Source organism: Vanrija pseudolonga, chromosome 3, assembly GCF_020906515.1.
Source record: "Vanrija pseudolonga chromosome 3, complete sequence".
In the NCBI taxonomy this organism is placed as follows: Eukaryota; Fungi; Basidiomycota; class Tremellomycetes; order Trichosporonales; family Trichosporonaceae; genus Vanrija; species Vanrija pseudolonga.
The window spans coordinates 3,493,722-3,521,216 of NC_085851.1; the positions used below are offsets into that span (position 1 = coordinate 3,493,722).

General features: G+C 62.6%; 5 protein-coding genes across 5 annotated transcripts; 4 read left to right on the top strand and 1 right to left on the bottom strand.

Annotated features, from left to right (window-relative positions):
• Positions 1–2,250: 2,250 nt before the first annotated feature.
• Positions 2,251–5,884, top strand: LOC62_03G004927 (uncharacterized protein). Its single transcript, XM_062771447.1, has 4 exons — positions 2,251–4,093; positions 4,138–4,218; positions 4,396–5,589; positions 5,631–5,884. Exons 1-4 carry the CDS (start codon positions 2,601–2,603, stop codon positions 5,785–5,787), a joined length of 2,925 nt encoding a protein of 974 aa, XP_062627431.1. The 5' UTR covers positions 2,251–2,600; the 3' UTR covers positions 5,788–5,884.
• Positions 5,885–6,612: 728 nt separating this feature from the next.
• On the top strand, positions 6,613–9,211 carry YALI0B20570g (KNR4/SMI1; the record flags this gene model as incomplete). Its single annotated transcript, XM_062771448.1, has 4 exons — positions 6,613–6,685; positions 6,737–6,897; positions 7,005–8,019; positions 8,073–9,211. The coding sequence occupies exons 2-4, from the start codon at positions 6,739–6,741 to the stop codon at positions 9,209–9,211; spliced, it is 2,313 nt and encodes a 770-aa protein (XP_062627432.1). The 5' UTR covers positions 6,613–6,685; positions 6,737–6,738.
• A 2,603-nt stretch (positions 9,212–11,814) lies between these two features.
• kin1 (Protein kinase kin1) lies at positions 11,815–15,980 on the top strand. Its single transcript, XM_062771449.1, has 4 exons — positions 11,815–12,479; positions 12,725–13,280; positions 13,326–15,596; positions 15,651–15,980. Exons 1-4 carry the CDS (start codon positions 12,301–12,303, stop codon positions 15,753–15,755), a joined length of 3,111 nt encoding a protein of 1,036 aa, XP_062627433.1. The 5' UTR covers positions 11,815–12,300; the 3' UTR covers positions 15,756–15,980.
• Positions 15,981–22,722: 6,742 nt separating this feature from the next.
• VOSA (Spore development regulator VOSA) lies at positions 22,723–27,300 on the top strand. Its single transcript, XM_062771450.1, has 8 exons — positions 22,723–23,684; positions 23,738–23,808; positions 23,861–23,924; positions 23,985–24,251; positions 24,345–24,841; positions 24,917–25,109; positions 25,185–27,026; positions 27,079–27,300. The coding sequence occupies exons 1-7, from the start codon at positions 23,314–23,316 to the stop codon at positions 25,558–25,560; spliced, it is 1,839 nt and encodes a 612-aa protein (XP_062627434.1). The 5' UTR covers positions 22,723–23,313; the 3' UTR covers positions 25,561–27,026; positions 27,079–27,300.
• On the bottom strand, positions 26,236–27,223 carry LOC62_03G004931 (uncharacterized protein; the record flags this gene model as incomplete). Its single annotated transcript, XM_062771451.1, has 2 exons — positions 26,236–27,026; positions 27,079–27,223. 2 exons carry the CDS (start codon positions 27,221–27,223, stop codon positions 26,236–26,238), a joined length of 936 nt encoding a protein of 311 aa, XP_062627435.1.
• Positions 27,301–27,495: the final 195 nt, after the last annotated feature.

The window sequence follows — 27,495 nt, forward strand, 5'->3', positions numbered from 1 at the left end:
ATGCGCCCACCTTTCTCGGCGGCGCTGTGCTCGCGTGCATGGCTGCACTGAGCAGGCTCAGCAGCAGCCCAGGAGCGACAGTGGGCGGTGGCTCTGTCGGCCCACCCACCAACACGACAAAGTTCGCAGGCCACCACCACCAGACACTGGCCGCCGCGTGCCTCGTGCTCGGCGCGAGCTTCTCTGCCGCCGCTACCCTGCTCCTCCTCCACCGTGCCGTGTCCCATTTCCGCCTCCTTCCGTTCGACACTGTCCCGACCCACACGGCAGCGCGGACACCGCCGCTCAAGGAACATGCCGCGACGGTCACGACGCTCGAGAGACGCCCGCGGACGGCAGCAATTTGGGCAGCCGTCTTCGGCGCCGCCCTCTTCTACGTGTGTGACGCTGCGCCGTCGGGCAACTTGGGGGCCAGCCTCAAGGCGGCGGCGTGTACCCTCGTCTGGATTGCCCCGGCCATCACTGTCCTCGCGTTTACCGGCGCAACGCTCACCTGGGCGGACACGTGGGCGTTTGTGGCTGGAACGCTGTGGCAGGTGGCAGCTGACAGGTGGGTACGACTCCAGTGGAGCTTGTGCTGACGGGCCAGTCTGATTCATCCTCCCGAGGGAACGTGGTACGCGCTTTCGTGGAGCGCTGCGCTGCAAGCCATTGGGTGAGTGTGTGTTCACGGAACAATCACTGACGGACAAGGCGTTTGGTGTACGCTGCAGCGCCTGCGTATGCTATTGTGCTGCTCTCAGCCCTGCTCGCCCACCTGCACACGCTTTCGATTCTTAGCCCGAGCCTGCCGCCATGCCCTCCCGACAACATCGGGGAGCACTGCAAGGTCTTGCTCGGCGTCGCGAACCGCCCGCCTGCAGTCGATGCGAGGCTACTGCAGAACCTCACCGAGGTGGAGCGGTCCCTCGACACGGATACCCGCAGGTGGATCCTCGCGTTCCCGCGTGAGATGCACATCCCGCTTGTGGCTATCGCAGGCTGGTGCAGAGCGGCGCGCCGCTTAGTCACCCACCCCAAGGCGTCAAGCATGGACGGCTCGGCAGCGACCATCGTGCCATCCCCAGCCCAACGACGTACACTCTCGGCCATCAAGCTGCACCTCGTGCAGATGTACGAGGAGGACACCTCTCCCTTCGAGATGGTGTTCACGCTCGCGACGATTCCACACCTTCGCGCTGAAGACCACGCCGCGTTCCATCTCTTCGCCGGCATTGTTCCCCGCCTCGTCCCTGTCCATCCCTTCGTCGAGTTCGCAAAGGGCCTGCATGTCGAGGCGTGCTTTACCCCCGATGACGGGCGCTCGATCGTGAACAAGATGCAGGATCCAGGGTTCGACATTGAAGCGCACCTCCCAATCCTCACGCCCAAGCATCTCGAGGCGTACGCGAGCGCAGTGTACGGTGGCCTGGCCTCGGCCGTGTGCTACCTGTCGTGGTCGGTGCTCACCAACCCCGCCAACGCGGATCACTGTACGAACCCCGTTGCCTCGTTCGCGTGGTCAGCCTCTGTTCACCCCGACGCGATCAAGGACTCGCCCCCGCTCGCACCCGCGTCGCCCGTCGTCGAGCTCCTCCGGGCGCACACGATTCAGAGCGCGAGGAGGACTGGCATCGCCATGGCTCATGCGCGCGCAGCCGCGGGTGTCTCCAAGGACAGGCGCCTGGGCCGCATGTTTGTGCCCCTCTCGAGCTTCCGTTGTACGCAAGAGCTGGTCGGCGCCCTGTTCCCGCTGCCAAGGAACACCATCCCGCCAAAGGTCGTGCTCAAGCTTCTCGAGGGGTTCGATGCGACGAGGGCCGAGACGGCGTCGAGCATCGCCCACCTCCCTGCGCCTGTGCATGCTGGTGTCTCATCTCTGCTCGCCGTGGTGGACGAGACGGTGGCCGAGGTCCGACGCCGTGGCGGGTTCATTGATACGGACAATGTCGGTCCCGACAAGGCGGGATACATTGCTGCTGTGGGCAGGGTTTGGCTTGGTTCGCGTAAAAATCCCATCGAGTTCCTTATAGACACTGGTTACAATCCTCATATATAGACTCTGTTGTCATGCATGTTTGTGGAAAGGAGTGTCCGCAGCTGGGTCTTCTGCCTTGGTCGTCATCTTCATCGATCTGCCACCAGAGAGCGAGAAGACCATCGATAGATCTGATTACATAATCATACTCCCCACCTCCACTTTATGCCGTCACTCGGCCTGCTTATTGTTGGCCGAATCGAGCCAGCAGTTGATTGTGTCTTTGTTCTCATCTTGCCACCACACTCTCAATCTCACGACTCACGACTCGACACACGAAACGACACGCCCTATTGTACTCATCTACAGAGTGCCTCTAACTCACCTAATAGCACGCACAGCACAGCTCGTCGTGACCCGCGGCCCCGTGCGAGTACGGCCTGAGTGAGCTCGTCGGCTGGCTCGGGAAGACTCGATCCACCTTCCTCATCGCGACACCCTCCTTTATCTTCCTCGCCCCGTGAGCAAGCCATAGGCCCCCGCGCAGACCATCTCGGTCATCCGATTTACTCCGCCACCCCATCCTCGTGGTCTCGTCGTGTCGTGCGTCGTGCGTAGCGCAGCGCCCACGCCCGCCTGCCGCATGTCCGCACACGCCACCACCACAGCGATGGAAGGCGTCGACAACCCCGCGGCCCGTGCGCCGCTTCCAGGCGCTTCCAACCCCGCGCCCGCGCCTCAAGATCTCGACGACGTGCCAAGAGCCGCCGCCGCGCACACCGCACCCACTTGGGCAACGTCGACGCCTGCGCCAGACGCAGCCCACTCGACCGCCCCTGCTCCGCTTGTAACCTCGCCCATACCACAACAAGGCACTACGGCGGTTGTACCGCCCACCACGACTTCACCACCACCCACTACCATTGCTTCACCAACAACGGTGCAGAGCTCGGCTGTCCCACGCCCCTCGTCCCCCCTCGCTGGCGACCCAGTGACGAGCCAGAGCGACCCAACACCAGACGCAAGCACGGCCCCTCCACCGGCGAGCGAGCCAGCTGCAGAAGCCTCGGCGAACGTACCCACCCCCAAAGGACCGACACCAGGCGCACCCGCGACTGCAGAGCCAGCACCAGACCCGCCCACGACTGAAGCGCCCAAGCTCGGGGTTACCTCTCCCATGCCAGACACGACAACCGCTGCCGCTGCACCTGTGCGCACGTCAACGCCACCTGGTGCAAGCTCCGCGAGGCAGAAATTCACCCTCGATCTGTTCATGCAGATGGCCAAGAGTGCCGGATCAAGAACGTCCGACACGTCACCCAACAAACCCGACAGACAATCGAACGGGGACGAGGGCACCGGTTCCCCACTTGCGCGTGTGGGAAGTCCATCGAGACCAGCTGGGCCGACGGCCAACCTTGCTGCAACACCTCCTGTAGCCACAGAACCACCGGTGCAGGGTGGTCAGCTACCAATTCCCTCGACCCAAACACAGGCAGTTGCGCCTCCGTCTATCCCTACCCCAGCGAAGACGGACTTTATCGACCTTACAGCCGTTGAGTCGCCCCCAGCCGACACTACAATGCCGCCACCAGCCCCGTCGTCTGCCCTGCCCGTGCCCCCACAGTCCGCACCCAATGTATCGCCGACCGTCGCCACACAGGGGGCGCCAGTCCCCAACCGTCGACTTGTGCCTGCCGTTCCACAGACCGTCGCAAATACCTCTGGCATGCCAGCTGCGGCCCAAGGTCAACAGGGCTTCCAGAACTACGCTGCTCAGCAGGTCAGAATGCCAGTTCCGACACAGGTCCAGGCTGGGTCTGCATTCCAGTTCGCGGCTCAGGTGCCCACTAGAGTGCAGCCAGCTGCTACGGCCATTCAGACCCAAGGGAACGCCTTCCAGTTCAACGCTCAGTCATCCAACCAACAGCCCGTCAGGCCGCAGCTGAATACTGCCGCATCTGCCGCTGCACAACCACACAGAGCGATGCCGTCCCCTACTCTCCGGAGCCCTACCGTCACGGCCCCATCTGTCCAGCAACCATTGGATCCAGCACATCAACACGCCGTCATGGTTGGGCAGAATTTGAAGAAGGGGTTTTTTGCTGTGCTCAGGCCAGCACTGGAGAAGGCATAGTGAGTCTTCAGGCTGGCGTCGGACGACAAGCTAACCCTCTCAGTCTAGTCAGTGTCAAGGAGATTGAGCAGTCCATCGACAACATGACTGTCCAACTTGCCACCGCCAACACATCCTCGCAAGAGTGGACTCGCAAATTCTCGCAACTGTCACAGCAATATAAAGCTCTAGAGAACGAAAATAAGCAACTGCAACAAAGGTTTCAGTTGTTGCACAGCGACAACCAAAAGCTGTTGCAGGCTAGACAGGTTTTAAACCAGCAGTTGGAGGTTTTAAACCGGCAGTTGGAGGCGCTCCAAAGGGACCAACAGCATCGAATGGCAGAGTCCGACAAGTCCAACCGCGAAATCGTGCGCCTGAACAAGGCTATCGAGGCAAGCGCGAGTGACTACAAGGGGGTCAAAATCTCGCTCGACCTGAGGACGCAAGAGCTTGCCGACGTTCGTGCACAAGGCAAGCAAGTCTTCGAAGCGGCCCGACTCGACGCCGAGAAGGTTGTCGAAGCTGAGCACAACAAGCTCAAGGAACAGTTACGCAAGAACACGTTGAAGATGACCGAGTTAGACAACGAGAAACAAGAGGCGATCGCCAACATTCAGGCAGATATGTCTGAGGCGAAAAAGCGAGAAACGCAAGCCAAGGCTGAGGCCTCGTACCACCGAACCGAATCCACCAAACTCAAGGCGGAGAAACAAAGACTCAACGCTACCACGACAGAGCAGGCTGAGCGCATCAAGGTGCTGGAAGCCGAGCTGTTGGCAAAGGCCACTGCACCGCCGCCCTCGACGCCGAGCAAGAGCAGCGGGGAGTCGTCTGCAGAGACGCCTTCATCAAGCAAGGCCCACCTGAAGCGCGAGCTGGAGAGCGAGAAGATGAAGAATGTCCATGCCAGGCAAGCCCTGAGCACCATGGACACATTTATTCGCGCTCTCGGTGAAGAGCTGGGCCTCGAGCTGGGCGCCGAAAACCCCGATGACACGTTCGACCAGCGCGGTGAAGAGCAGCGCAAGTCTGTTCGTGCAATCGTCAAGCACCTCAAGGACAATACCGCGACCGCAGCTGTGGAACGCGCGTTGGCAGACCAGGCAATCAAGCACAGACAAGAGTTGGCGGAGCTCAAGACGGCGCACGGCAAGGCATTGGCGGATGTAGAGGAGGAAGCTTCGCGAGCGCAGGCCGCCGCTGCTGCTGCTGCTGCTGCTGCGAGACCCCGAACGTCTACGCCACTTGGCGGTACGCGCGTTGCGGTGCTGTCTGGCGGCCAGAGCTCTTCGACTGCCGAGCAAGAACCGCGCGGATCGAAGCGCCCTGCTTCCCCCACGGAAACCGCTAGCGGTAGCAGACAGCGTCCGCGGCTGCAGTCCGTCGCGAGCAACACGCCCACTCCGTCGAGAGCGAGGCCTTTACTCGAGGACCAGCGCCAGTGGATCAGGAGCCACCTTCACCACTTTATCAAGCGTGGCACGGACGACGCGTTCCTTTGCAAGGCCTGCAAGTGAGTTGTGAGGGTACGCGCGCGGTTGCTGACATTTCCAGGCTGGATGACCGGAGAGCGAACCGCGACGCGCCGTTAGAAGACTACTTGATCGGCTACAACCTGTTGAGCCCTCAGGCTGTTGAGCATGTTGTGGACAGTCACCTCGAGACGTCGCACAAGCTGCGCGAGAAGCGCATCCGAGAGGGCAAAGAGTGAGATGATTAGAGTGTAGTGTCATGTAGTCATTGTAGTATATTGTTTGGGCAGCAGCATGGTGCTTGCCTAGTGTGTATGTCTACGTATGTTTATGCGGGCAGAGGCGTTGTTGGCGTCGGCGTCGGCGTCGGCGGCGGTGGTTGCGGCGAAGGTGTCAGGAAGAGCGATGCGGCGAAGACGATGCCAGGAGTGAGATGTTGCAGTTGGAAGTTGAGTGCCAGGTCGAGAGCAAGGGTCTATCCATCGACTGTGCCTTGGTGTCGGTCGGTCTCTCTGCTGCGCCTGCCTGCTGCCTACCTGCCTGCCTGCCTGCCTGCCTGCCTGCCTGGCGTCTGACCCCTTGCGGTGTTGCGGCATGACCCCAAGGTGGCCAACTTTTTACCCTGGCTGGCTGCTGGCTGGGTGCAGGCAGCGGCAGTCATCTGATACCGCCCAGCCAGACCAGCCAGAACTCGAACCCAGCCAGGGGAAGCTGGCACCTGGCCACCTGGCCGCCGCGCGCAGCGGCGCACCAGCAACGCGCGCCAAAGGCGTCTGGCGCCGCCGCCGCTGCTGCTGCTGCTGCTGCACTGCACCTCGTCTCGCCTCCACGACACGGTCAGACAGGCTGCTTCGGCCTCCTCAACCACACACAAACTTGTCTCTACAACTCACGCTCCCACAACCCCCATACACACACACCGCGGCGCCCATCGCACCCCGCCCCGCCCCGTCAGCACGCACGCAACAGCGAGCGCACAGCCCCCCGCGCGCCCGACGACGCCCAAGCCTCCCTCCGACCACTCTGCAGCTGAGGGAGGCGCTCGCGACTATCACCACCACCACCACCACCCCCCCACCCCCACCCCCTCGCTGCCTGCACAAACCGCATCTCTCCTCTCTCCATCACCATCGACTTGTAAGCCGTCGCGTGCATCGCCCATTCCACCCCGCTCACACCACACCCCAGCCATGCCCTTCCTCCAGTCGATCACGAACCTGTTCGGCGGGAGCGGCGGCGGGAGCGCGTCGAGCTCGCGCGGCGGACACAACGCGCGCCGCTCCATCGCCATGACGCAGGACGCCTTTGCCATGCCCTCGAGCGCGCGGTACGGGAATGCAAATCTCGAGGTGAGTGGGCGTGAGCGCGCTGGCGCCGAGACCGGCCGCGCCGGGCACGCAATCAGCGCAAGCTCGCGCGCGCGCGCGCGTGTGCGCAAAGCTCACCACGTACGCAGCCGCACGACCTGTCGCCTGGCCCGAGCCGCCGCAACTCGGCCTACACGTCGTCATACCCGCCTTCTGCTGGCGAGGGCTTCGCACCCACATCCACGTCCTACCCGCCCTTATCGCACACGTTCCACCGACTGCGGAACGCGCTCGGCGACTCGTTCCCCGAGCTCGTCGACTCGCTCAACCTGCCGTCCGAAGCGGCGATTATATCAGAGTTTGAGCACGAGCTCGGATGCCCCCTCCCGCCGGCGGTGCGCGAGTCGTTCCTCGTCGCCGACGGCCAGGACCTCGAGGGCGGCGGCGGCGGCATCTTTTACGGCCTTTACTTGCTCCCTCTGGACGAGGTGGTGCGCGAGTGGCAGTTCTGGCGCCAGGTCGAGGTCGACCCCCGGACCGGCGCAAACCCCGTCGTGCTGGCCACCATGGCGTCCATCCCCCCGCAGTGGGTCAAGAGCGTGTACGCGTGCCGCGGCTGGCTACCCCTTGTTTCGGACCGCACGGGCAACTATGTCGGTGTCGATCTCGACCCGGGACCCGCCGGCCACTGGGGCCAGGTCATCATCTTTGGCCGCGACTTTGACCGCAAGTGTGTTGTCTGGAGAGGCGAGGGCGAGGGCGGCTGGGGCAAGTGGCTTGCCGCGTTTGTCGACGAGGTCGAGGCAGGCGAAAACTGGGAGACGGACAAGTCGCTCAACTCGGACGATGAGGAGGAGCTCGGATACGGCAGCTACAACGGCGCGCAGACCTACGGCGACCTCGGCCGCACACTCCAGCTCGCGGGCGAGTACAGAGGCTGGAGCGTCCTCGAGGCCTGGTGGGACAAGAGCACGCGCCAATGGGAGGCCCTCGGCCTCGGCATGGACGTGAATGAGATTGAGCGGGGCTTGGACGAGGCCCGCCGCCTGACTGGCGGTACCGCCGCCGCGCCGGGTTCTTCGGCAAAGGGCAAGGACAAGGAGGAGTCTGACGCAGCGATTGAGATTCGCTCGCGTGCCCAGGCGGGGACCATTGACATCCCAGGTGAGTAGTGCTAGCTAGCATAGTAACGCCGAGCAGAGCCGAGCTGACCACAGAACCACCAGATGTGACATCGCCAAAGGGACCACCGAGCCCAGGGGATCACGAGTCGCTACTGCCGCCTTCGTCGCCCGAGGCGCCCGTGCCCGCTATTTTCGTACCCAACCAGCTGGGCGGGCCCTCGCCCACTGCCGCACGCCAGATCACACCGCTGGCAACCACCTCCGACCACCCGCTCAAGCCAGACAACGACCTGCTGTCACCGCCGGCAAGATCGCTCCCGGGGCAGAAGAGACAGTCGAGGCGTGTCCCGCCCCCAGCGCCGGTCGCACTAGACCTGCCAACGCGCGCTGATGTGCAGGCCGCTCAGGCTGTCGCGCGCGCCGAGGCGACCGGCCTCCGCGGAGGCTGGATCATGAACCTCGACACGAGCACCGGGGCCGCCCAGCGCCGGACGCACAACGTGTCCCCCTCGCTCGACGCCGAGATGGTCGACATTGACCTGGAAGGCGGCCGCCAAGAGTCCTTTGGCACGCCACGCATGCGTGCCGTCGACCACGAGCGTCAGGCAGAAGACGACCGCCTTTCCCAATTGGGCATTGAGCACCGCCGCACCGGCGGCACGTTATCGCCCCAGCTGCTCGCCATGTCGCGCACGCCGTCGCCCCTCTCCCGCAACCAGAGCTTTGACCGGACGCAGGGGGCTTCGGGTGTGCACTCTGCGAGCTCGAGTTCGACTGCGGGTGGCCCGCCATCGCGCGACAGCCTGAGCACGCCTCCGCCCGGTTCGGTGGCCGCGGCCGCGTCGAGCCTGATCCGCGAGCCGCCCCGTGTGGTCGACTCGCCACGGTCGCGGTCGCCGGCAGGCGGCGACGTCGAGCGAGAGATTATCCGCGGTAACGCTGCCAGGCGGCGCTCGTCTGCCACGCCTCAGCGCGAGGACTCGTCGGGCGGACGCACGCGCGACAACTCGTTACTCTCTGCCGACTCGCACGACGGGCTGCTCATTGCCCCCACTGCAACCAGCGAGCCTCTGAGCGGCGCCACGACGCTCACGAGAAGTCCCCCGACGATCACGACGACGCTTCCGGCCGACAGTGAGCCCAACGGCGCCAAGGCGACCACGCCCAGCACGCCCAAGGCGCGCGCGGCCGTCGACAAGCTCGTCGACGGGCTCGAGGAGGTTGCGCTGTAGGCAAGGCGCCAGGGGAGAGGAGCCAGCATAGTTGGCACGGGATGCTATTCTCATATTACTCGCATGAACATTGCACTGCAGGGAGGGGTGTGGGGTTGCATCGCTGACGCTGGCGTCGTTGCGACTGACAAGGCCACTGGCGACACGGCGACACTGGTGCCACCAGGCGCGGCGCAACCGCAACATTGCTTACCCTCCACTGTCAGATTCCAACAGCGCATGGAATCAGACCGCGGCGGCCGCATAGTCGGGCGGCGTGGCTCGAGGCATCGGGCCTGCCGTGTGGGCATGGTGGTGTAATGTGGGCCGTCGTCAAGCGCAGCCTCTGCCTCACAACGAGAGACCCAACACCGACAAAGAACAGACTTTAACCTCGCGTCTCGCTGGGTGCCGACGGGCGTGCCGACCGGCCGGCACCGGCGGGTGGGCAAGGCTGCATGCGGGGTACTCACATGGCCCCGCGGTCGTCGCTCGCTCGCTGCTTGCTGCTCGCTGCGGGCTTGCGAGTCGAGGACGCCGCAGGGCGCCGAAGCCGGGCTGCATGCACGCACGGACGGGACGCAGCGGGCCTCGCGCGCGTGCTCGTACTCTGTCGTCGGGGGGATGAGCAGCTCATATGTAGTACCTCGCCTACGTGCATGGCAACCCGTATAAAGGTACTTACCATTGATTAGAGATCGTGTGCTGCTACTGCTCGTGGTGATGCCTCCGGATTTTACGGCCTCGCTCGTCTGCTCGTGGTCGTGGTCGTCGCGCGAGCTTGCTTCGTGTACCTGCACGCGCTGACAGCCGCCCTCGCTCGACTATGCGTTGCGCAGGTAGGTGGGTGCGCTCCCCTGCCCATCGCGCCTGGCGCTGCGTCGTGCTGCTTGCTTGCTTGCTTGCTTGCTCGGCGGCCCTCGCCGCGGTCCGTCTATTGGCGTGGCGTCGCGTGGCGACTGGGACTGGCGTGGCGAATGGCTCCACGGCGCTTGCTTGCTTGCTCATGTGCTCTGTGGTTGTCGAGCTGGGCTGGTCGGCTGGTCTTGACTTGCTTGGCACACGGTGCGTGCGGCGCTGCCACATCCAGCCATGCCTCGGTGTTGCACGCACGCAGCTAGCGGCTCACGCCCACTCTGTGTTGTGTGCGTGCGTGCGTGCGTGCGTGCGTGCGTGCGTGCGTGCGTGCGTGCGTGCGTGCGTGCGTGCGTGCGTGACTTGGTACGACGTCGGAGGCGCATGCTGTGCGCTGCGTGCGCTGCGTGCCATTCACGACCCGGCCGACGCCACACCGCCACCATTTCGTTGGCGTGCGCGGCAGAGTAGGTGGTGTGCGTGCGCGGGTGTGGATGTGGCTGGCGGCGGCGGCGGCATGCACAACCAATCTGGGCTGGGCTGTTTTGCGACACGCTCCACGCTGCCGCATGCATGCACCACCACGACCACCTCGTCATTCACTCCGACGACGCCGCCACTGCCGCTGCCCTCCCCTCTCGGCCTGCGTGTCCTCCCTCCGCGCTGGTGCACGCGTTCGCGGCGGCTCGCTCGCGAACCCTCGCTCACTCCCTGTCGGCTGTCCCTCATCCCTCCCTCACTCGTGCCGCATACTCGCTTGTTCCTGCCTCCTTTCCTTGCTTCCTCGCTGCTGAGCAATACCCATCCATCTCGTATCCAGGAAAAAACTCCCGCCGCTGCTCCATCGCATCGCATGCAAAGTGTATGCCCCATGTTACATGTATGCCGCCCCACCACGACCCACTCGACCGCCATGTAGGTGCAACACCCACCCCGACCCCGCTCCGCTGCCGGACGCACCTGAGTTGTACTACTTACAGGGCCGGCTGATCGCCGGCCCTATGTTTGGCCCGATGCAGCAAGGGTTTTTCGACGCGTCTGTCGTAAGGCCGAAGCTAGCTGCTCAGGAGTCCCCGCAGTGACGTCGCTAGTGCAGTGTTCTGGAAAAGGCAGAGACGGGAGGCGAGTGAGGTGTGGGTGACTGACTGACTGACTGACAGTACACGGTGCGTGCTGCTGCACCGGTAGGAAGTGCATGGTATCCTTTTGCCGGTGCAGGCGCTCTCTGTTTGTGCTGCTGCGATGCTGTTGACTACTGCAGCCCGAGTGATGCAATGTATAAAGGAAGGCAGTTGACCAATTTCCCTGCAGCCACACACTGGACATGCCGCCGTGTGCAGCAGTCATGGTTGCTTTGATGTGTGTGTGTGTGTGTTTTTGTAATGTTGAATACAAACAGTGTTGGGCTTTCTAATGCAGTCGTTACCAGATTTGCCCCTTTCCCTGTCGTGCTTTTTACCTTTTCCGTGCCCACCCCTTAGAGCAGTCAACTCGCGTTTCCCCCGTCCACCAGGTGCCAAAATCCCTATGTGTTAATGGGCACGCCGCCTTCCCCCCCGTCCCCCCTCTCCCCAATTCCTTGCCTGCCTGCCCTCACTCGTCAGGCGTCCGCCCGCCCGCCCGCCTGCCGCCCCGCCCCGGCTGCCCGTCATTCCCTCTCGTCACTCACTCAGTTTGCTCACTGCACTGGCGCCGCCGCCGCTTGACCTGGCCTGGCTCCATCTACGCACACTGCACTGCACTGGCAGCGACAACCACCACCCAACCAACCCACACCCAACCCAACCCGCATCACACACTCTGGCCCACCACCAGGCAGACAGCACACCTCCTCCTCCTCCGTCCCCCCTCCCCTCCCATCGCATCACACCATCAACATCACACCCACTCAATCCCTCTACACGTCACTGCACGAGGCCTCATCGCCACCCCCGCCCACCACCGCCGACAGCCCCGCGCCGCGCCGCGTCGCCGTCGTAACCCGGCAACCGCCTCTCTCATCCCGCTTCCACGTTGATCTCCCGCCCGTCCGTCCCTCACGTTGATCACAGCATCCACATTCTGTACCATTCCCATCATCATCCTCAACCCGTAATCACCCTCTCAAGCATCGTCAAACGCCGCTACGACCCCCTTTTCAACCCACAGTCAGCGCCGCCATCAAACTCACCCCCTGACTACGACCGAGCCCTCGTCAAGTCGAATCGTGCCGACCGATCCGCTCCTCCATCTTACTGTCCAACTCTCGTCGGCATATGGAGCGTGTCGGCCGCTCGGTCACCACGGCATATTCCCCCCTCCCTAATCACCTACAACACTCTGCCAGTAACGATTCAATGGCGGCCACCAACGGCGTTCATACGCCGAGCTATGGCGGCGTCGTCAACACTGGCGTAGAATGGGAATGGGTCGTCCACGCAGATGGCACAAAAAGGTGTGTGTTGGTCTCTTGCTCTCCCTCGGCGACATGTCGCTCCAAGGCCTGTGCTGCACCGACAGCAGAGAGAGTCCAGATGCAACCAAGCTTGGACGGGGATCGCGCCCACCGCCCCGCCCCTTCTTGCGCTGCGCGACCTGCGCTGCGCTGCAGCTCGCTCACATTCTCTCTCCCCATCCCCCCATTCCCTTCCCTCCGATCCATCACGCGCGCGCGCGCTAACCCATTCTCTACTTATCCAGTCGAACCCCTTCCAGGTCACCGCATCGTGGACTCCCCGAACCGCACCGCTCAATGTCCAACCCTCTGGACGCGGCGACAACGACGGCTGCTGCCGGCGAGCTCGCGGCCCCTGTCGCACCCGCGTCCGCGTCTGCACATGCCTTTTCCGCTCATCCATCAGCGCATCCGCACGAGCCAACCATCTCGGAGGAGGCAAGTGCGTATGTGGGGCGCAGCGTAGCCCAGAGCCAGCCGTCGCCAGCTCTGCCCCCATCTCAGCCATCCCAACAGCGCGCAGCCCTCGCGGCTGCGGCTCAGGCCTCGCCGTCTCCCCGGCCACAGGGCTCGTCGGCTCGGGCATCATCTCAACCGGCGGCACTGGCCCCACCCAACGCCTCCGGCGGCGGCGGCAGTGGCGGCGGCGGGTCGACTCGTGATGCTGCTGCTTCTGGTGCTGCTCCCCCTAAACGTATGCGCCAGTATCGCCAGGCTGGCGACTGGATCCTGCAGAAGACACTAGGACAAGGCTCGATGGGCAAGGTCAAGCTCGGCGTCAATGTCAACACCCAGGAGAGAGTGAGTTTGACTCATCCAGGAGGTGCCCCCCTCTAACAGCCCCAGTGCGCCGTCAAGATTGTGCCCCGTCACCGCGACGATCCCAAGTCGTCGTCGCACTCGAGCAAGAGCAAGGACGAGTCCAAGGAGATTCGAACAGTCCGAGAAGCCTCCATCTCGCTCCTCCTGCACCACCCCTACATCTGTGGCATGCGCGACTTCCTCGTCCACCACAACCACTACTACATGGTGTTCGAGTACATTGACGGTGGCCAGATGCTCGACTACATCATCGCCCACGGTCGTCTGCGCGAGCGCGCTGCCAGAAAGTTTGCCCGACAGATTGGCTCGGCTCTCGACTACTGCCACCACAACAACATTGTTCATCGCGACCTCAAGATTGAAAACATCCTCATCTCCAACAATGGCAACATTAAAATTATCGACTTTGGTCTCTCAAACCTCTACTCACCTCGCTCTCACCTCTCAACCTTCTGCGGCAGTCTCTACTTTGCCGCCCCCGAACTGCTCAATGCCAGACTCTACACTGGCCCCGAGGTCGACATTTGGTCTTTTGGTATCGTTCTCTACGTCCTCGTTTGCGGCAAGGTTCCCTTTGACGACCAATCCATGCCTGCCCTTCACGCAAAGATCAAGCGTGGTTTGGCAGAGTACCCCGCCTGGCTAAGCAACGATTGCAAGGCCCTCCTCCAGCGCATGCTTAACACCAACCCTGCAGAGCGTGCCACCCTCGCAGAGGTCCTCAACCACCCCTGGATGACAAAAGGATACGACGGCCGGCCCGACTCACACCTTATCCAGCGTGAGCCTCTGCGCGCCGAGGATGTCGACCGTGACGTCGTCAAGCGCATGCAGGGCTTTACGTTTGGCACTCCCGACGAAATCTACGACAACCTCCAAAAGACTCTGCTCAGCGAGCCCTACCTTCGCTGTGTTTCTGCCTGGGAGGCGAGGCGCGAGACTCGTCGTGCGAATGCTACCCAGGGCGCCAACGGTTCGAGCCATTCGCCTTCGTCAGCTGCCGGTGCCTCAGGCCTTGACAGCGAGTCGCCAAAGAAGAAGCGCTTCAGCGGGTTTGACCTCAAGAAGAAGCTCTTCAAGGAGGAGAAGAAGCCAGAAGAGGTCGTTGTCCCTGCCAAGGAGCCCGTGGACCCCAGCAGCGGGTTCGACCCCCTCATTTCCATCTACTTCCTGGCACGCGAGAAGAAGGAGCGTGCCAAGGTCTATGGTGACACACACTTTGCCTCGTCTCGAGCCAGCCTGGATGAAGCCGCCCCCACCACGAGCAACTACAACATCAACCTCCCTAATCTTGCGGCTCCACCATCGGCTCATGGCTCTGGCTTCGAGCAGGGCGTCCCCGGCTCTCCTCGCGACAATGCCAACCTGCAACCGCATGGCAGGCTTCCCGGAGGGGAGCTCCCTCCTACTGCTCCTATGCAGCACCCCTCGGCAGATGGCGCCAGGTCCAACATCGCCGACGTGCCCGCGGCTGTCCACCGCAGAGGACCTTCTCAGGCTGCGACGGCGGCCCTGTCTTCGACCTCTCAGCCCCCGATCACCACCGTCCAGCTCACGACTGACAATGTCGACAACAAGCGGCGGTCGTCGCAGGACAACAAGCACGAGCGCCGGACATCGATGGGCTCGCTTTCCAACACGATGGGCCGCACCTCGCTCTCACGGCATACAAGCCAGCGCACGAACACGCCTGCCCAGCCTGTCACCCCTCCCGACTGGTCGACCACGCTTGGTGTCATCCAGGACAAGAGTGGCGGTATCCGACCCGTGGGCTCGGCCGAGGTCGACGAGGTCGAGGCTGCCGAAGTGGCCATGATCGACGTCAAGAGCGTCTACCTCCGAGGATTGTTCTCGGTGTCGACCACGTCCACCAAGTCGGCCCGCACACTACTTCGCGACATTTCGGGTGTCTTGGAGCGGGTGGGCATCAAGTACAGGCCAATTCGGGGTGGCTTTGAGTGTATTCACGCCCCCTCGATTGACCTGACTAGTGTCGTTCACGGCGACGAGGCACGCTCATCACTCCATGTGCCTCCTGGTGCCCAGTCTCTTGAGAGCTCGCCGTCCAAGAACAAGCTCGCGCTACGCAAGCCTGAGGCTGTAGCCTCGACAGTGACATCCCGTGGGGACAGCTCTTCGCCAGCCTTGCACGATCGCGGTGGATCGTCTGGCACTGTCGGAGTTGACAGCACTTCGCTGCCCAGGCGCGTCGACCTCGACGACGGCGACGCGTGGGGCGCGCAGTTTGGTGCCGGTAGCGCGCTCACTGTAAGGTTTGAAGTGTTTGTTGTCAAGGTACGTTTGAGGTGGTAGTGTTGGTATCGAGCTTGAGCGCTAACGATGATCTAGGTTCCATGGCTCCCTCTCCACGGGATCCAGTTCCGACGAGTTGGAGGCGATGGCTGGCAGTACCAGCAGTTGGCAAAGACGATCCTTCGCGAGATGCGATTGTGAGGAGCGGGCCGCGCCTAAGCGGGCCGAAGCTAGGCCGATCTAGGCCACGACGCTAGCACGAGCTACATGTTCGCGCCAAATCAAACCAGCATACGACAATGATTAGTGGATACGACGACGACGTGCCGGTCCCGTTGTTTGGGCATTATTCTCTCTCTCTCTCCCCCTCTCTCTCTTCCTTTTGTTACGGCAAGATGTCAGTTTCGCATGCATGCATCACGGAGCAAGGCTAGGTAGGGCTAGGTAGGGCTAGCACTGGCGCGCGGCGGGTTGAGATAGGGGGAGGAACGTGCAGTGCCTCAGTGTCACTGGTGGGGGTCCAGGGGGTTAATGAGTTAATGAGAGTTCATTTGGTGACGGCGACGTGGGGACCATTAGCAACATTCCTATGATTCCAAATGGATGGACGGGGTTAGGGCTGTAGGGGTTGCGGATGATGGTATGGCGGGGGTGTGGGATGGGATGGGTAGCGTGGACGAGTGTCCGGCGACGAGCGGGCGGGTGTCAGTCCCAGTCGGCGGATATCGTGCAGCGCGAGCGCGCCAACACCAACGGCAGCGGCTCTTCGCTCGGCAATGTTTCCGAGCGGTGCACCAACGAGTGTGGGACGACCGTGGAGCCAAGTCGGCGCGGGAACGGGGTGGTGCGGTGTGGTGGTGTGGGTGGTGTAGTGGCGGCGTCATTCCGCCAGCGCGCGTGCAACCACCACGCCGTGCCGTCGTCGTGCCGATGCTACTACCACGGCTCCCGGAATGCGGCTTGTGCGCCGGAAACCCGACACTGCGCCGTGCATTCCTTCGCTCTGGTGCGCACTAGCCGCTACCAGTGTGCTGTTGTCGATCAGACACCCGGCCGGGAATGGGGTGGGCGCCGCCGTGGGATCGCGACGGCGCACGGCGGCGACCACGACGACGGCAACGACGGGCCGCCGAGGCGAGTCACCAAATTATTATTATTATTCGCGCATCTTGATATTCTCCGCGCATGCATGGCGGTGCACGCGGCGTGGCACCGGCATGACTCGTGCCCACCGCTTGTATTCTGGTCGCCGACGCGTCAGCACCGACACGCACACACACATGCCGGCGCGTATCGTAAAGTTCATGGGACGTCGATGAAGGCACAGATTGGGTATGGGTGTGCGTGTTGCTGCGCTGCGCTGCGCTGCGCGCTGCGTCGACGCCGAGAGCAAGAGCAAGCAAAGCCAAGAAAAGTCGAGTTGGTGCGGTGCTGCTTGGTGCGGTATGCGGCACCGGGCCGCGGGAGCCGCCACTAGCGAGCGAACAAGCAAGCAAGGTTCGGCGTGGCGTGGCACACGCGCCGCACCGGGCCGTACGTGACTCGCTGGCTACTGCTGGACGCCGCGCCGCCTCGCGCCTGCTTCGTCGACAGCGGCGCGGCGCTGACGCAAGTGCACGTCCACCGCCGTCGTCCTTGACGACTGTTCGGATCTGCGTCAGGGCGTAATTGCGTTGCGGGTGCGGTACGGTTGCGGGCCGGGTGGCGGCGGCGGCGGCGCGGCGCGGGGCGGGGGGCGGCGGCGGAGGCGGAGGCGGAGGCGGCGTGGCGCATACTCAGGCAGACAGGCAGACAGCTTCCTACAAGCTCACGCCTGCCCCGCCTGGTGACTGCCGCAGCTACTCCGGTTTCTCCGGAGATCCCTGGCTACCACCACTCGTCATGGTCAACTAACTTTAGGTACCCCGGCCAGGTGCAAGGAACTGATTGCTCGGAGAGTGAGCATGCATGCGTTTATGTTGATGCTGGCTGTGCTGCTGGACGCGTGCTGCTGCTGCTGCGCGTTTTTTTTTGGCCGCTCACCGCCAAGTAAGCAAGCAGGCAAGCACCCCGCGCAACCTTGCTCGGTAGCGTGTTCGTTTCGTTCGATCAGTGTCACCGCTGGTAACAGTTACCACGAGCCCGCACCGCCCGGTACCTTGCACACCACGAGCTGCAGATACATGTGCCAAGATCCCTGGCCCTGGTCCGTAGCGTACCGTACGTTTAGCGCCATCAAGCTTGCGTTTGCGTTTGCGTTGCCTGCTGTGTTGTGCGCTGGCTGCCTGCCTGCAGCCGGCTGAACCAAGTGGGCAGTGCGTGAGTGAGCAGTTGTTAGAGGAGAGCAAGAAGGCATCGCTGCGCTCGGGAGGGCTTTGTGAGTCAAGACTAACTGATGTGGGCGGTGGGCGGTGGGCGATGATGACGGCGCGACAGCAGTATGAACGAACACACGCCTGTGGTGGAGTTTGTACGGCGGTTTTTTATCACCATCATCTTCATCTCTCCGCGTGCCGAAAGCCGCCGGAGGGCGAGAAGATGGGCAGACGACAACCGCGTCGAAACAAGTTGACGGCGAACGGCGTACGGCGTGTCGGTGTGCTCGGTCGCTCGGTCGCTCGGGGTGAGTCGTCTGCCGCGGCAATGGCGTCGGTGGGGCCGTGGCTATGATTGACGTTTGTTTGCGATTACCGGCCATGATTCATTGCGCATCGATAGTCACCCTCGGTTCTAGTGCCGATGGATGCAGCACGTCTGGCTGTAACTTTTTTAAGTGCTCGCTACGCGTGGGGTTCCGGTTGGAGCGCTGGAGCGTGCGTTGGAGTGGAGTATGAGCATGTATCGTGGCTCTTGTGCCCTGCTGCCTCGCCTCGCCTCGCCTCGCCTCACTCACCCCAGGCCCGCCCTGCGCGACCCGTTTGTTCGGTATGGTGGGCAAGACGGGTTTCCCGCACTCTGGCCAAGTTTGGAATTGGAGGGCTTCTGGCGGGTGCAAACCCTATTTTGGACGCTGACAGTCGTGTTTCGGTCGTGTATACAAAGTAGTGGCAATAGTGACAGACTGTGGAGCAGAGCTGGGAGCCACCCTCAGCTCGCTCACTCGGGTTAGGTTGGACCTGTAACACCTTGCCCTTCTGCCAGGGTTCTGGGTCGTCCATTCCGGCACGCACCCACTTTGGCCACTTTGCTGCTAGGTGCTAGGATCCTCGGCACGCTGCGCTGCGGGTGCGTCGTCTCTGCCAAGCCGCCTCGCCTCAATCCAATCCTCGAGCCGCGGAGCGAGCGGCGCGTAGCACGCAAGAGCCGCGGGCGCCGACCCGACCAACCAACCAATCAACCATCCAACCAACAAACGAACAAACGAAGACTCGGGCCAAATCAAGCAAACACCACCTGCTTGCATTGCGGCCTCATTGCGGGCCTGCGGCCATGGGGTGGGCCACGTAGCGTGGGGTCGTGAAACTCGAGGAGGGGACGACGACGACCACAACGACGACGACACGGGTGTATGTGTGTGTGTGTGTGTGTGTGTGTCTGTGGAATCCCCACTCGCTCACTCGGTCCTGCCGGCCTGCTGGCATGCTGGATGCTTGCCCACCCATGCCCACTCACGCGCTCACGCACTGGCACGGGGTTGGTTTCAGGGCCCGCGACAAAGTCTGGGGTTCCAGTTCGGGTGATCGTGAAATGACTCATGTAATGCCTCGTGCCCGTGCCCACACCCACCAGACAGACGACTCTCTAATCACTTGGTTTGGCGGCTTTGACACGGCGACCGTCTGTTCCCATGGACGAGCGGCGAGCCATGCCATCGACGCCAGCGACGCGCTTGACGTGCGGCCCGCTGCTGCCACGCCGCCCCCGTTGTGGCTGCTGCTGCTACTACTGCTGCTGCTGCTGCTCCACGCGATAGCCCACCCAAGTTTACGATTGGCACAGATTTTGGCGCTTGGTACAACCGAGGCAGATCGTTATGCACTGTGGCTTGGGCGTCACTCCACCTACCTGGTTAGTAGGCAACCACGACGGTTAGCTAAACCATGAATGTTCCGCGGCGCCTCGCTGCGAACCCAGCCGCCAGCTGGAGTCAGGGCTCGTCGTATTGTGGTGTGTCGCAGAAACGGGGCCTGGCCTGAACGTCGAAGGGGAGCGAACAGCGGTCGTGGGATGTCGGCACGCAGGTGCATTCTGGTTCCTGTCCTGGGCATGGACCTGAGAGTGGGTGAAAGAGACGTACGCCGCTCTCTGCTGGTGCTCGCTCCCTCCCTCGCTCGCTCGGGGAAATAATGCCAAATTTGGGCCCTTTCCAGCTCGTGGAGATTCAGTTTGGGCGACAAGCTTGGGCACTGTGGTGGCATGGCAAAACACCACCGCCCATTACTGTAGGTTTGGAGCGACCCCATGGAACGGGAGCGCGAGCAGAGCCCTACACAACAACCCTGAGGTGCCGAGGGCTACCATGAGTAAGAGGCTGCAGGAGAACCTGGCACGAGCAGCGTCAGGTGGTGGTTGTCGGTGAGTTTTGCAGACCTTACTTCAGGATCAAGTGGAATATACAAAAAAAGTGCTCATAGCCCCGGGTGGCGGCTGTTGCCGGGCGGGCGGATTGGTGGCCGCTCATGGATGGCCGCAGCTCGTGTGGGTTAACAACGCCCCTGGCCACCCCAGGCCGTCGATCTTGAGCTTGCCCCTATAGCCCTCGTGGGTCCCTTGCTGGGTACGTCAGCCAGGTCGAGTATTCAGGCATGCGGCGCGGGGGAGCCAAACTGAGCGCCAGGTCCGGCCCGGTACCGATGTGCTGCCTATTAGTTGAACCGGTGCCGTACATCCTATCCACAGGTTGCCGTACCTGCCGTAGTCTACCTCTTTTCCGTACCGCCGTTGCAAACTAGATTGCGTAGTGGTCTACCCCTTGATCGTAGCGCCCACGATGCGCCGATGCCGTTGTCGAGTATTAGGCTCTTCTGCGGGCCGTTGATAGACCTCTCTCATGCCGATTGTGGTGAATCCCGGGACCAAGACCAGGGGGTAGATGAGCGGCGCGCGGCTGCCTACGGCCTACGGACGGCGCGACAAAAAAGTATTGATTGCCACGCGCGTGGAAGGACGGACATGCGTGCGTGTGTGTGTGTGCTGGCAGACTGGCGTGCGTATGTGCTCCTGCTACTCTTACTCACGCGGCCACCAAAACCAGTGGGCATCGCACCGCCGCACCACCACCAGATGATGCCAGATCTCGGGCGCGGGTCGAGCTCGGCAGACCAGCCAAGGAACCCCAAGTAGCCCACCACCGGCAGAAAAATCTCCTCCGGTGCATATGTTCAATGTCATCGAGACCAGTGAGCGACCAGAGCGCTTGGCATGCACAAGCGCCGTGTGCGCACGCGCGCCGAACCTCCGCCGCCGAGCAACAGTAGCAGCTGCAGACGTCGTGCCGCGCGCCAAGACTGACAGATCGGTCGCAATGGTCGCGGAGCAACCGGCCCGTTTGGAACGATTGAAAGTCTGTCGCGGCATCATGATTGATTGAGGGCGGCCGGGTGGTTTGGGCTAGTTTGTTGACAACGACGACGACGACGACGCGCGCGTGCAACCTACCTCTGCCCGCCGAGCCGACGGGGAAACGGGCTGACCTCTTGTGCATTCGGGCGTCGTGTCGACGACCGACGGGGTTGGGCGCGCACGCGAGGCGGAGGCGAGGCGGCGCGAGACGGCGCGGTGACTCGCTGTAGCCAAGAATGGCCGCTGGGCCAATCAATCCATGCACGCGCCACACGGCCACCCGGCCACAAGGCCACACACTATGCACACGTATTGCTGCAATGTACAGCTGTCGCCGCCGCCGCCGCCGCCTTGGTGGTGCAGCGACAGGGGCACGGCCGCAAGAAACGCAAACTGCAAGCCGCAATCGGTAAGCGGCAGCAGCCAGCGTTCCTGTCCTCCTTCCTCCCTCTGCTTCCTTCTGGCACGCCGGCAGGCAGGCAGACCGACAGAGTTCCACTCGCTCTTATGTCCTGCTGGCTGGAGCCATTTGCTGCTCCCTCACTCTTTGTCGCGCGCGCGCACTGGTATATTCCTGTTCGTGCTCAAAGAAAAATAGATAAAAACCACCACGCTTTTTCCAGGTGTTGATCCCACATCCCCGCTCGCTACCCTCCTAACGGCGTCAGCGGCGTCGTCGGCACCACCACCATACAGTGTACCCCGCCAACCCTTCCAACAACCACCCCCTTACCTACCTCCGCCTCCCCCTTACACGACGACACATCCCACGACCCGACTTTTGCTCCTTTACTCCTTACGCCACTGCAAGCCAGACTCAAGCCCATCCCTATACGCAGCCACCATCGACGGGCGTCACAGGCGGCGGCTGTCACCCCCTTGACTCACTACGCCACCACCACCGACGAGGTGGCGCAAAACCAAGGCCGCTTAGCCCATTGCACTCGCCGCAATCCAACAGTCACTGGAACCAACCGACTTTGTCGCGGCTCAATCCTCGCCTCTCTCTTGGCCCTGTTGGGTTTGTTCCGGCGGTGCCTCTGAAGGTTATAGGCTTTCAATTCACGACACTGGCACCTGTGCTCGTGACGCACACTGTACTCGGGTCAACGACCAGCGTAGTGTAGCTCCCTCACCTTGGGACCCGCTCCGACCCCGACTTGCCCCTCCTGCCTGCCGACCGACCGCACCGTCATCGGCTGCCCACATTCCCCCTGACGAGTTTGTCCAAGTTCCAGCGGAAACACCACAAACAGGAAAGCACCCACCCAAAAGCGCGCCGCGCCGCCCTTCCTTACCCAAACAGAAAGTGTGTGACACCACACACCACACACTCTCCTGCACCACCCTCCCCTCCTCCCCCCAAGCCGGCCCCCCCCCCTTCACCCCCCGTACACCACACCCCTTCGACCCTAGCTCTAGCATCATCTGCTACTGCAGCATAGCCCGTAGTAGGAGTCCTGGTGTGTCGCTCGACTTGGCAACAAGTCATTTAGTCATTTAGGTCTCGACTGATACGCATCGCATCGCGTCCAGTGAGCGGACAAGCACCACTTGGTCCATACACTACCCACCCGGCGACTGCGGCCTCAACCGAGAGCCAGACGCAATCCACCCACCCACGCACCACCACCACCACCATCTCCCCCTGCCTTCATCAACTACACCCCCCCCCCCCCCCCCATATCTCACCCCTAATAAAATCACCAGCGCCTCTGCACACACCCATCTGCACACGCACGACACGCGCATCGCACGCCACGCCCACCTGCTCAGACGACTGCACCACTGTCAACAAGCTTTTTCACGAGGTACGACTCCCACTGCAGCCCACCCGACGACCGCTCTCCTCAGCACACCTTCCCTCCCCCTGTGACGTCTGAGACTGGCCTGGCGAGAGCCCACACACCCCCTCCCCTGCCCCTCCACCCTCCGCACGGCGCCCAACCCCGTTCCTCTCTGTCCGGCGTGCCCAACAACTCTGTCGCTGTGCTCTCTGGTTCTCATCAGCAGACAGACTCCGCGCACACAGACACATACCCCCACACGCCCAGACAGATCACCCTGTCTACACCCGCCTTTGCACCACCACCACAACAACCACCATTCTCGACACAAGGCAAACCCATCACCATTTCTGTCAACGCCGCCGACAAGCATTCCCCACTGCCCATTGATCCGACGACCAGCTACAGTCTCCCCTTGGCCCCCCCTTTCCTTGTCACCCTCGGCACCTCGGCCCCTCCTCCGCTTTCACCTACCCCTCTAACCCGCACGCATGGCCCGCGGCAACAAGTCGCCGACGGCGCCAGCGGGGCGCGGTTCTGAAGCTGCCAACAGCCTGCCGCCGTCTACAAACAACAGTACAGGCCCATCGACAAGCAAGGCGTCGAGCGGATCGCCCAGACCATCGACAACACACAGCGCCCCTGCCGCCCCCGCACGGCCAGCATCACGCGCACAGTCGTCCGTCAGATCGGCGTCATCATCACCAGCCGATCCAATGCCTTCATCACGTCCCTGGGGCCAGCCCCCATCCAAGGCTGGTGGGACAGGCGCATCCACTGCCGCCGCCTCCTCGGCGATAGGAGATGCAGCTGACGACGAAACGCGCCGGCGGCACGAAGCTCGCCGTGCCGAGTTGTCTCAGTGAGTCACAGCAACTGGCATGTTCATTCCCGGTAGCTGACATGACGGCACAGACTCTCCCTCGTTGTCTGCCAGCAGCCAGAGCGCGCTCGACTGTGCTCGTTTAAAGAGGAGAATGAAACTAGTGGGTACCTTGATTCCAACTTGTAACGTACTATGCTTACACCCTGGCTCAGTTGACCGCAGACCGGTCGACCCGCCTCCCGTTATTGAGCTAGTATCCCAAGCGGGAGATGCCCCGTGAGTTACCGACCCTTGCTTTCACGTCTACCCGACATGCATACTGACACATTCATCCAGTGAGCTTCTGGAATCGACGACCTTCATGGTTCGCGCATCGCTCGTGGCACCAGAGAAGAGTACCGAACAGATTCAGCCCCACGAGTCACCGTACCCGACTGTAAAGACGCCAACTGGCGCCGACGCCACAGCCGGCGAGACGATCCAGACGCCCGAGCGTCTTCGTCATCTCGATGGCAAGCCAGGAGCTCTGTGCATTTTTGCAAAGCTCTCTGTCCGCGTGCCAGGCGTCTACCGCCTCAAATTTACGCTGTACGAGACGGCAAAGTAGGTACCCTCGCCACGCCATCGACGCCGCCTTGTGGCGTCGGAGGCGTCGATCCCGTCCGCCTGGCGCCCCAGATGCTGACCCACCACCAGTGACGGGATGACAGAAATCACGCACACCGTGTCAGAGCCATTCGAGGTCTTCTCGCCAAAGCTCTTCAAGGGAATGCACGAGAGCACGCCGCTCACGAGACATCTCGCGACTCAGGGGCTCAAGGTCAAGCTCCGCACAGACTCGACGAGCGGCAAAGGCCCTAGTCGTCGACGCGTCTCGACTGCGTACCATGGCGCCAACTCTTCCGAGCCGCCACCTGGGGAAGTCATGTCCACTCCACACTCTGTGCACGGGCATGGCCACTCAGGTCCTCAGCATTCCAGGTACTCGCGCGGCCATCAGCCGCTCTCAACCACGGCACCGTCACGCTCCCTGGTGTGGCAAGCGCACCACGCCGCCGCGTACCCAGATTACGATGTTGGGCACCGTCGGTCACCCGCTCCCGAACAAGAAGCTGTACGCAAGGTCCGCCGGCTTGGTCGAGACGACGGCATGTTCGCACTGACGGATATTTCCTCACGCCTGGACTTCTCTTGTGAGTGGATGGAACCCATGTGGTGCATGGATGCATGTGGCGCGCTAGAGTGATTCCAGAGCTAATTGCCTGCAGTCACCTCGCCCTTACCCTCAAGTGATCTTTCGGCATTTTCGTTAGGTCACTCTCCGGGAATGCGTGCGTCTGCACGACCGGGGAGTGATTCCGGCCCTCCACCATACGGACGCCGAGAAAGGGACGGAAGACGCGAGTACGGTCCAGGTGATGATGGCCTGCCTACGTTACCGATACCGGGGTGGCAGTCGTCGTACGTATACACACCACGTTGGCCAACAACACCCCCAACTCCCCCACCCTGGTACCTAACACTGACATGCAACAGCACATACCGACCTCCGGCAGACTTCGCATTGCCGCGATTGCCTCGCATCGTTCCCAGCCCCGCGCCGCCACCTCGCGAGTCGTCGCCGGGGCCTGGTCCGATCCGCCACAGCCGTCACGAGCACCCTCACGAACACCACCATCCTTACGCCCACTCTCATGCCCACCACCGGATGCACGACTCGCCACATTCTCCCCGGCCCGACGAGGTGTACCACGCGCACCACGCGGCGCACCACTCTCGCCCTCACACCCACCCTCACGCGAGCATGTCCCAGTACAATGTGCACTCGTCGACGCCCCCCCTTGTCCTCCCTCCTATTCGCTCTCGCTCGCCCCTTCGTCGCCCCTATGAGCGCGGGGACAGGCATGCCTAGCAGGGGGCGGCGACCAGGAGTGTCGCCAACCCATTCGAAATGGGCACTTGCGGCTGTTGTCGCCAAGCCACCCGCCAACCCCTCACGACCCTGCGACGCGCAAGCGATCAACGTTAATGCCCTCGCCAGGAGTACGCTCTCCTGTCATGAACCTCCACGCTCTCATGACCTCCCGCCCGGCCCGCCCGCACCGGGTGCGCCGCGCCTCTTGCTCGTGCCGCCCTTGCTCGGATGCTAATGCCCTGCCCTCGTCGCCCGCCTCGCCTCTCGCCTTGCCTCGCTGCACACCGCCATGATCCAAAAGTCTGGCCCAATCCGCATCCTGACTCTGCCGCTCGTCCCCCGTCTCTAGGTTTGGTCTGTTGGACTCAGCTCTCACATCTTGGACTTTCTTGCCCCTGTCCCTCGTTTCGATTGGTGTCGGTGTGTGAATGGACAAACGGCTCGGCCGTCGTTTGACGGTTGGTTAAACAAGCAAGCCGCCACCAAAGCTCTGCATCGAGCTTTCAACCCAGCGCCGTGAGCCTGCCTCAAGGGCCTGTGTTCTTTTTGTCTCTTCTCCAATTTGCTGTAATAGTATTCCGCCTCAATGCATAGCCACCAACATAGAGAGATTAATAGTATGAACCGTGTAGCGCTGCCCCCTCCAAGACCAAGCAAGCCCTAGCCCTAGCCCTAGTCGTCCTTCTTTGGAGCCGCCAGCTCGTCGCGCTTGCGGGTCCAAGTCGCAGCGTCGACGGCGAGCCAGTGGCCCGACTGTTTCAGCAGGCCAAGGGGACCGTCTACACGCCATCCGGCACTCTCGGACGCAGGGACGGGCGAGAAGCCGAGCTTGGTCCAGAACTTGTCTCCGCCGGGAGTGAAAGGGGACGTGAGGACGACGACGCGGGTGATGGCCCCTGCCTTTGCGGCGGGGCTTCCGTCGAGGCCGGCGATACCGAACGCGTGGTCGAGCGCCGTGGCAACGAGCTCGGTCGCAACGCCCTTACGGCGGACGGGGGAGTCGATATCAAGGTGACGAATTTCCGCGAGACCAGCCGCTGCTCCTCCCTCGTCCTTCTTGTCCTTCTTGCCGCGCTGGCGGAGCACGTTCTTGTCCTGGGAGACCTCGCCCTCCTCGGCGCCGAGCACGGTAGGCACGACAGCGGTGGGGTGGCGGGCGTCGAGCGCGAGCTCGCCGCGCACCTCGCCCTTGTGCTCGAACACGTAGAAGCGCGACGGGGACGTGTAGTAGCTCTCTGCCTGCACGAGGTCGCGCGCGCCGATCACGCCGCGCAGGCGGCCCGTGAACGGCCCGCGGTGCAGCCACTCGACAATGCCGAGCACGGGCAGCGCGACCATCGCAAAGCCGATCACGGGCGCCATTGACGAGCCGGGGATGTCCGGGTCGGGCAGGTAGCCGACCTTGTAGTCGATGATGGCGGCGAGGGCGACCACGGCCGCGAGGGTCACGGGGTGGAGGTAGACTGGGGAGGGGAGGTTAGTTGTCTGCCGTTTTTAGCCCTCCATCACACCCACCCCGGTTGTTGGCCTTGGCCATGCCCTCCATGAAGCCCTGCCCGATGATCTGGTTGAGGATCGAGCGGTCCTTGTTGTACAGGCGGATCACGCCGTCTGGTGCGTCGGCGGCGGCGGCAGGGGCCGGGGCGGCGACGGTCGACATGGCTGAGGCGGTGTGACGGAGGCGATGACGGAGGTGACGGGCGACAATGAGAAGACTATGAGCGCGCTGTGGTCGTGTGCGCGGTTGATTTAATGCGATATCAAGAAGACTGAAGATGGATGGACGCGGCTTTGCTTTGCATCCAAGGCCGCCTTGCTCATGTTGCTCGGTGCTATTCTTGTCGGGAGGGGCGCCGCATCGGCCAGGCACTGGACAGTCAGAGAAACACGTGCGCCGTAGTACACGCGGCGACACACTTGGCACTTGGCACA

Bases quoted from the DNA above. Each gene is read 5' to 3' on its own strand.
- LOC62_03G004927 (XM_062771447.1), top strand. From the start codon at position 2,601: ATGTCCGCACACGCCACCACCACAGCGATGGAAGGCGTCGACAACCCC. The intron at 4,094-4,137 runs GTGAGTCTTCAG...TAACCCTCTCAG, and splicing joins CCAGCACTGGAGAAGGCATA to TCTAGTCAGTGTCAAGGAGA. The intron at 5,590-5,630 runs GTGAGTTGTGAG...TGACATTTCCAG, and splicing joins TTCCTTTGCAAGGCCTGCAA to GCTGGATGACCGGAGAGCGA.
- kin1 (XM_062771449.1), top strand. From the start codon at position 12,301: ATGGAGCGTGTCGGCCGCTCGGTCACCACGGCATATTCCCCCCTCCCT. The intron at 13,281-13,325 runs GTGAGTTTGACT...TAACAGCCCCAG, and splicing joins ATGTCAACACCCAGGAGAGA to TGCGCCGTCAAGATTGTGCC. The intron at 15,597-15,650 runs GTACGTTTGAGG...ACGATGATCTAG, and splicing joins TTGAAGTGTTTGTTGTCAAG to GTTCCATGGCTCCCTCTCCA.
- VOSA (XM_062771450.1), top strand. From the start codon at position 23,314: ATGGCCCGCGGCAACAAGTCGCCGACGGCGCCAGCGGGGCGCGGTTCT. The intron at 24,252-24,344 runs GTAGGTACCCTC...ACCCACCACCAG, and splicing joins ACGCTGTACGAGACGGCAAA to TGACGGGATGACAGAAATCA. The intron at 24,842-24,916 runs GTGAGTGGATGG...AATTGCCTGCAG, and splicing joins CTCACGCCTGGACTTCTCTT to TCACCTCGCCCTTACCCTCA.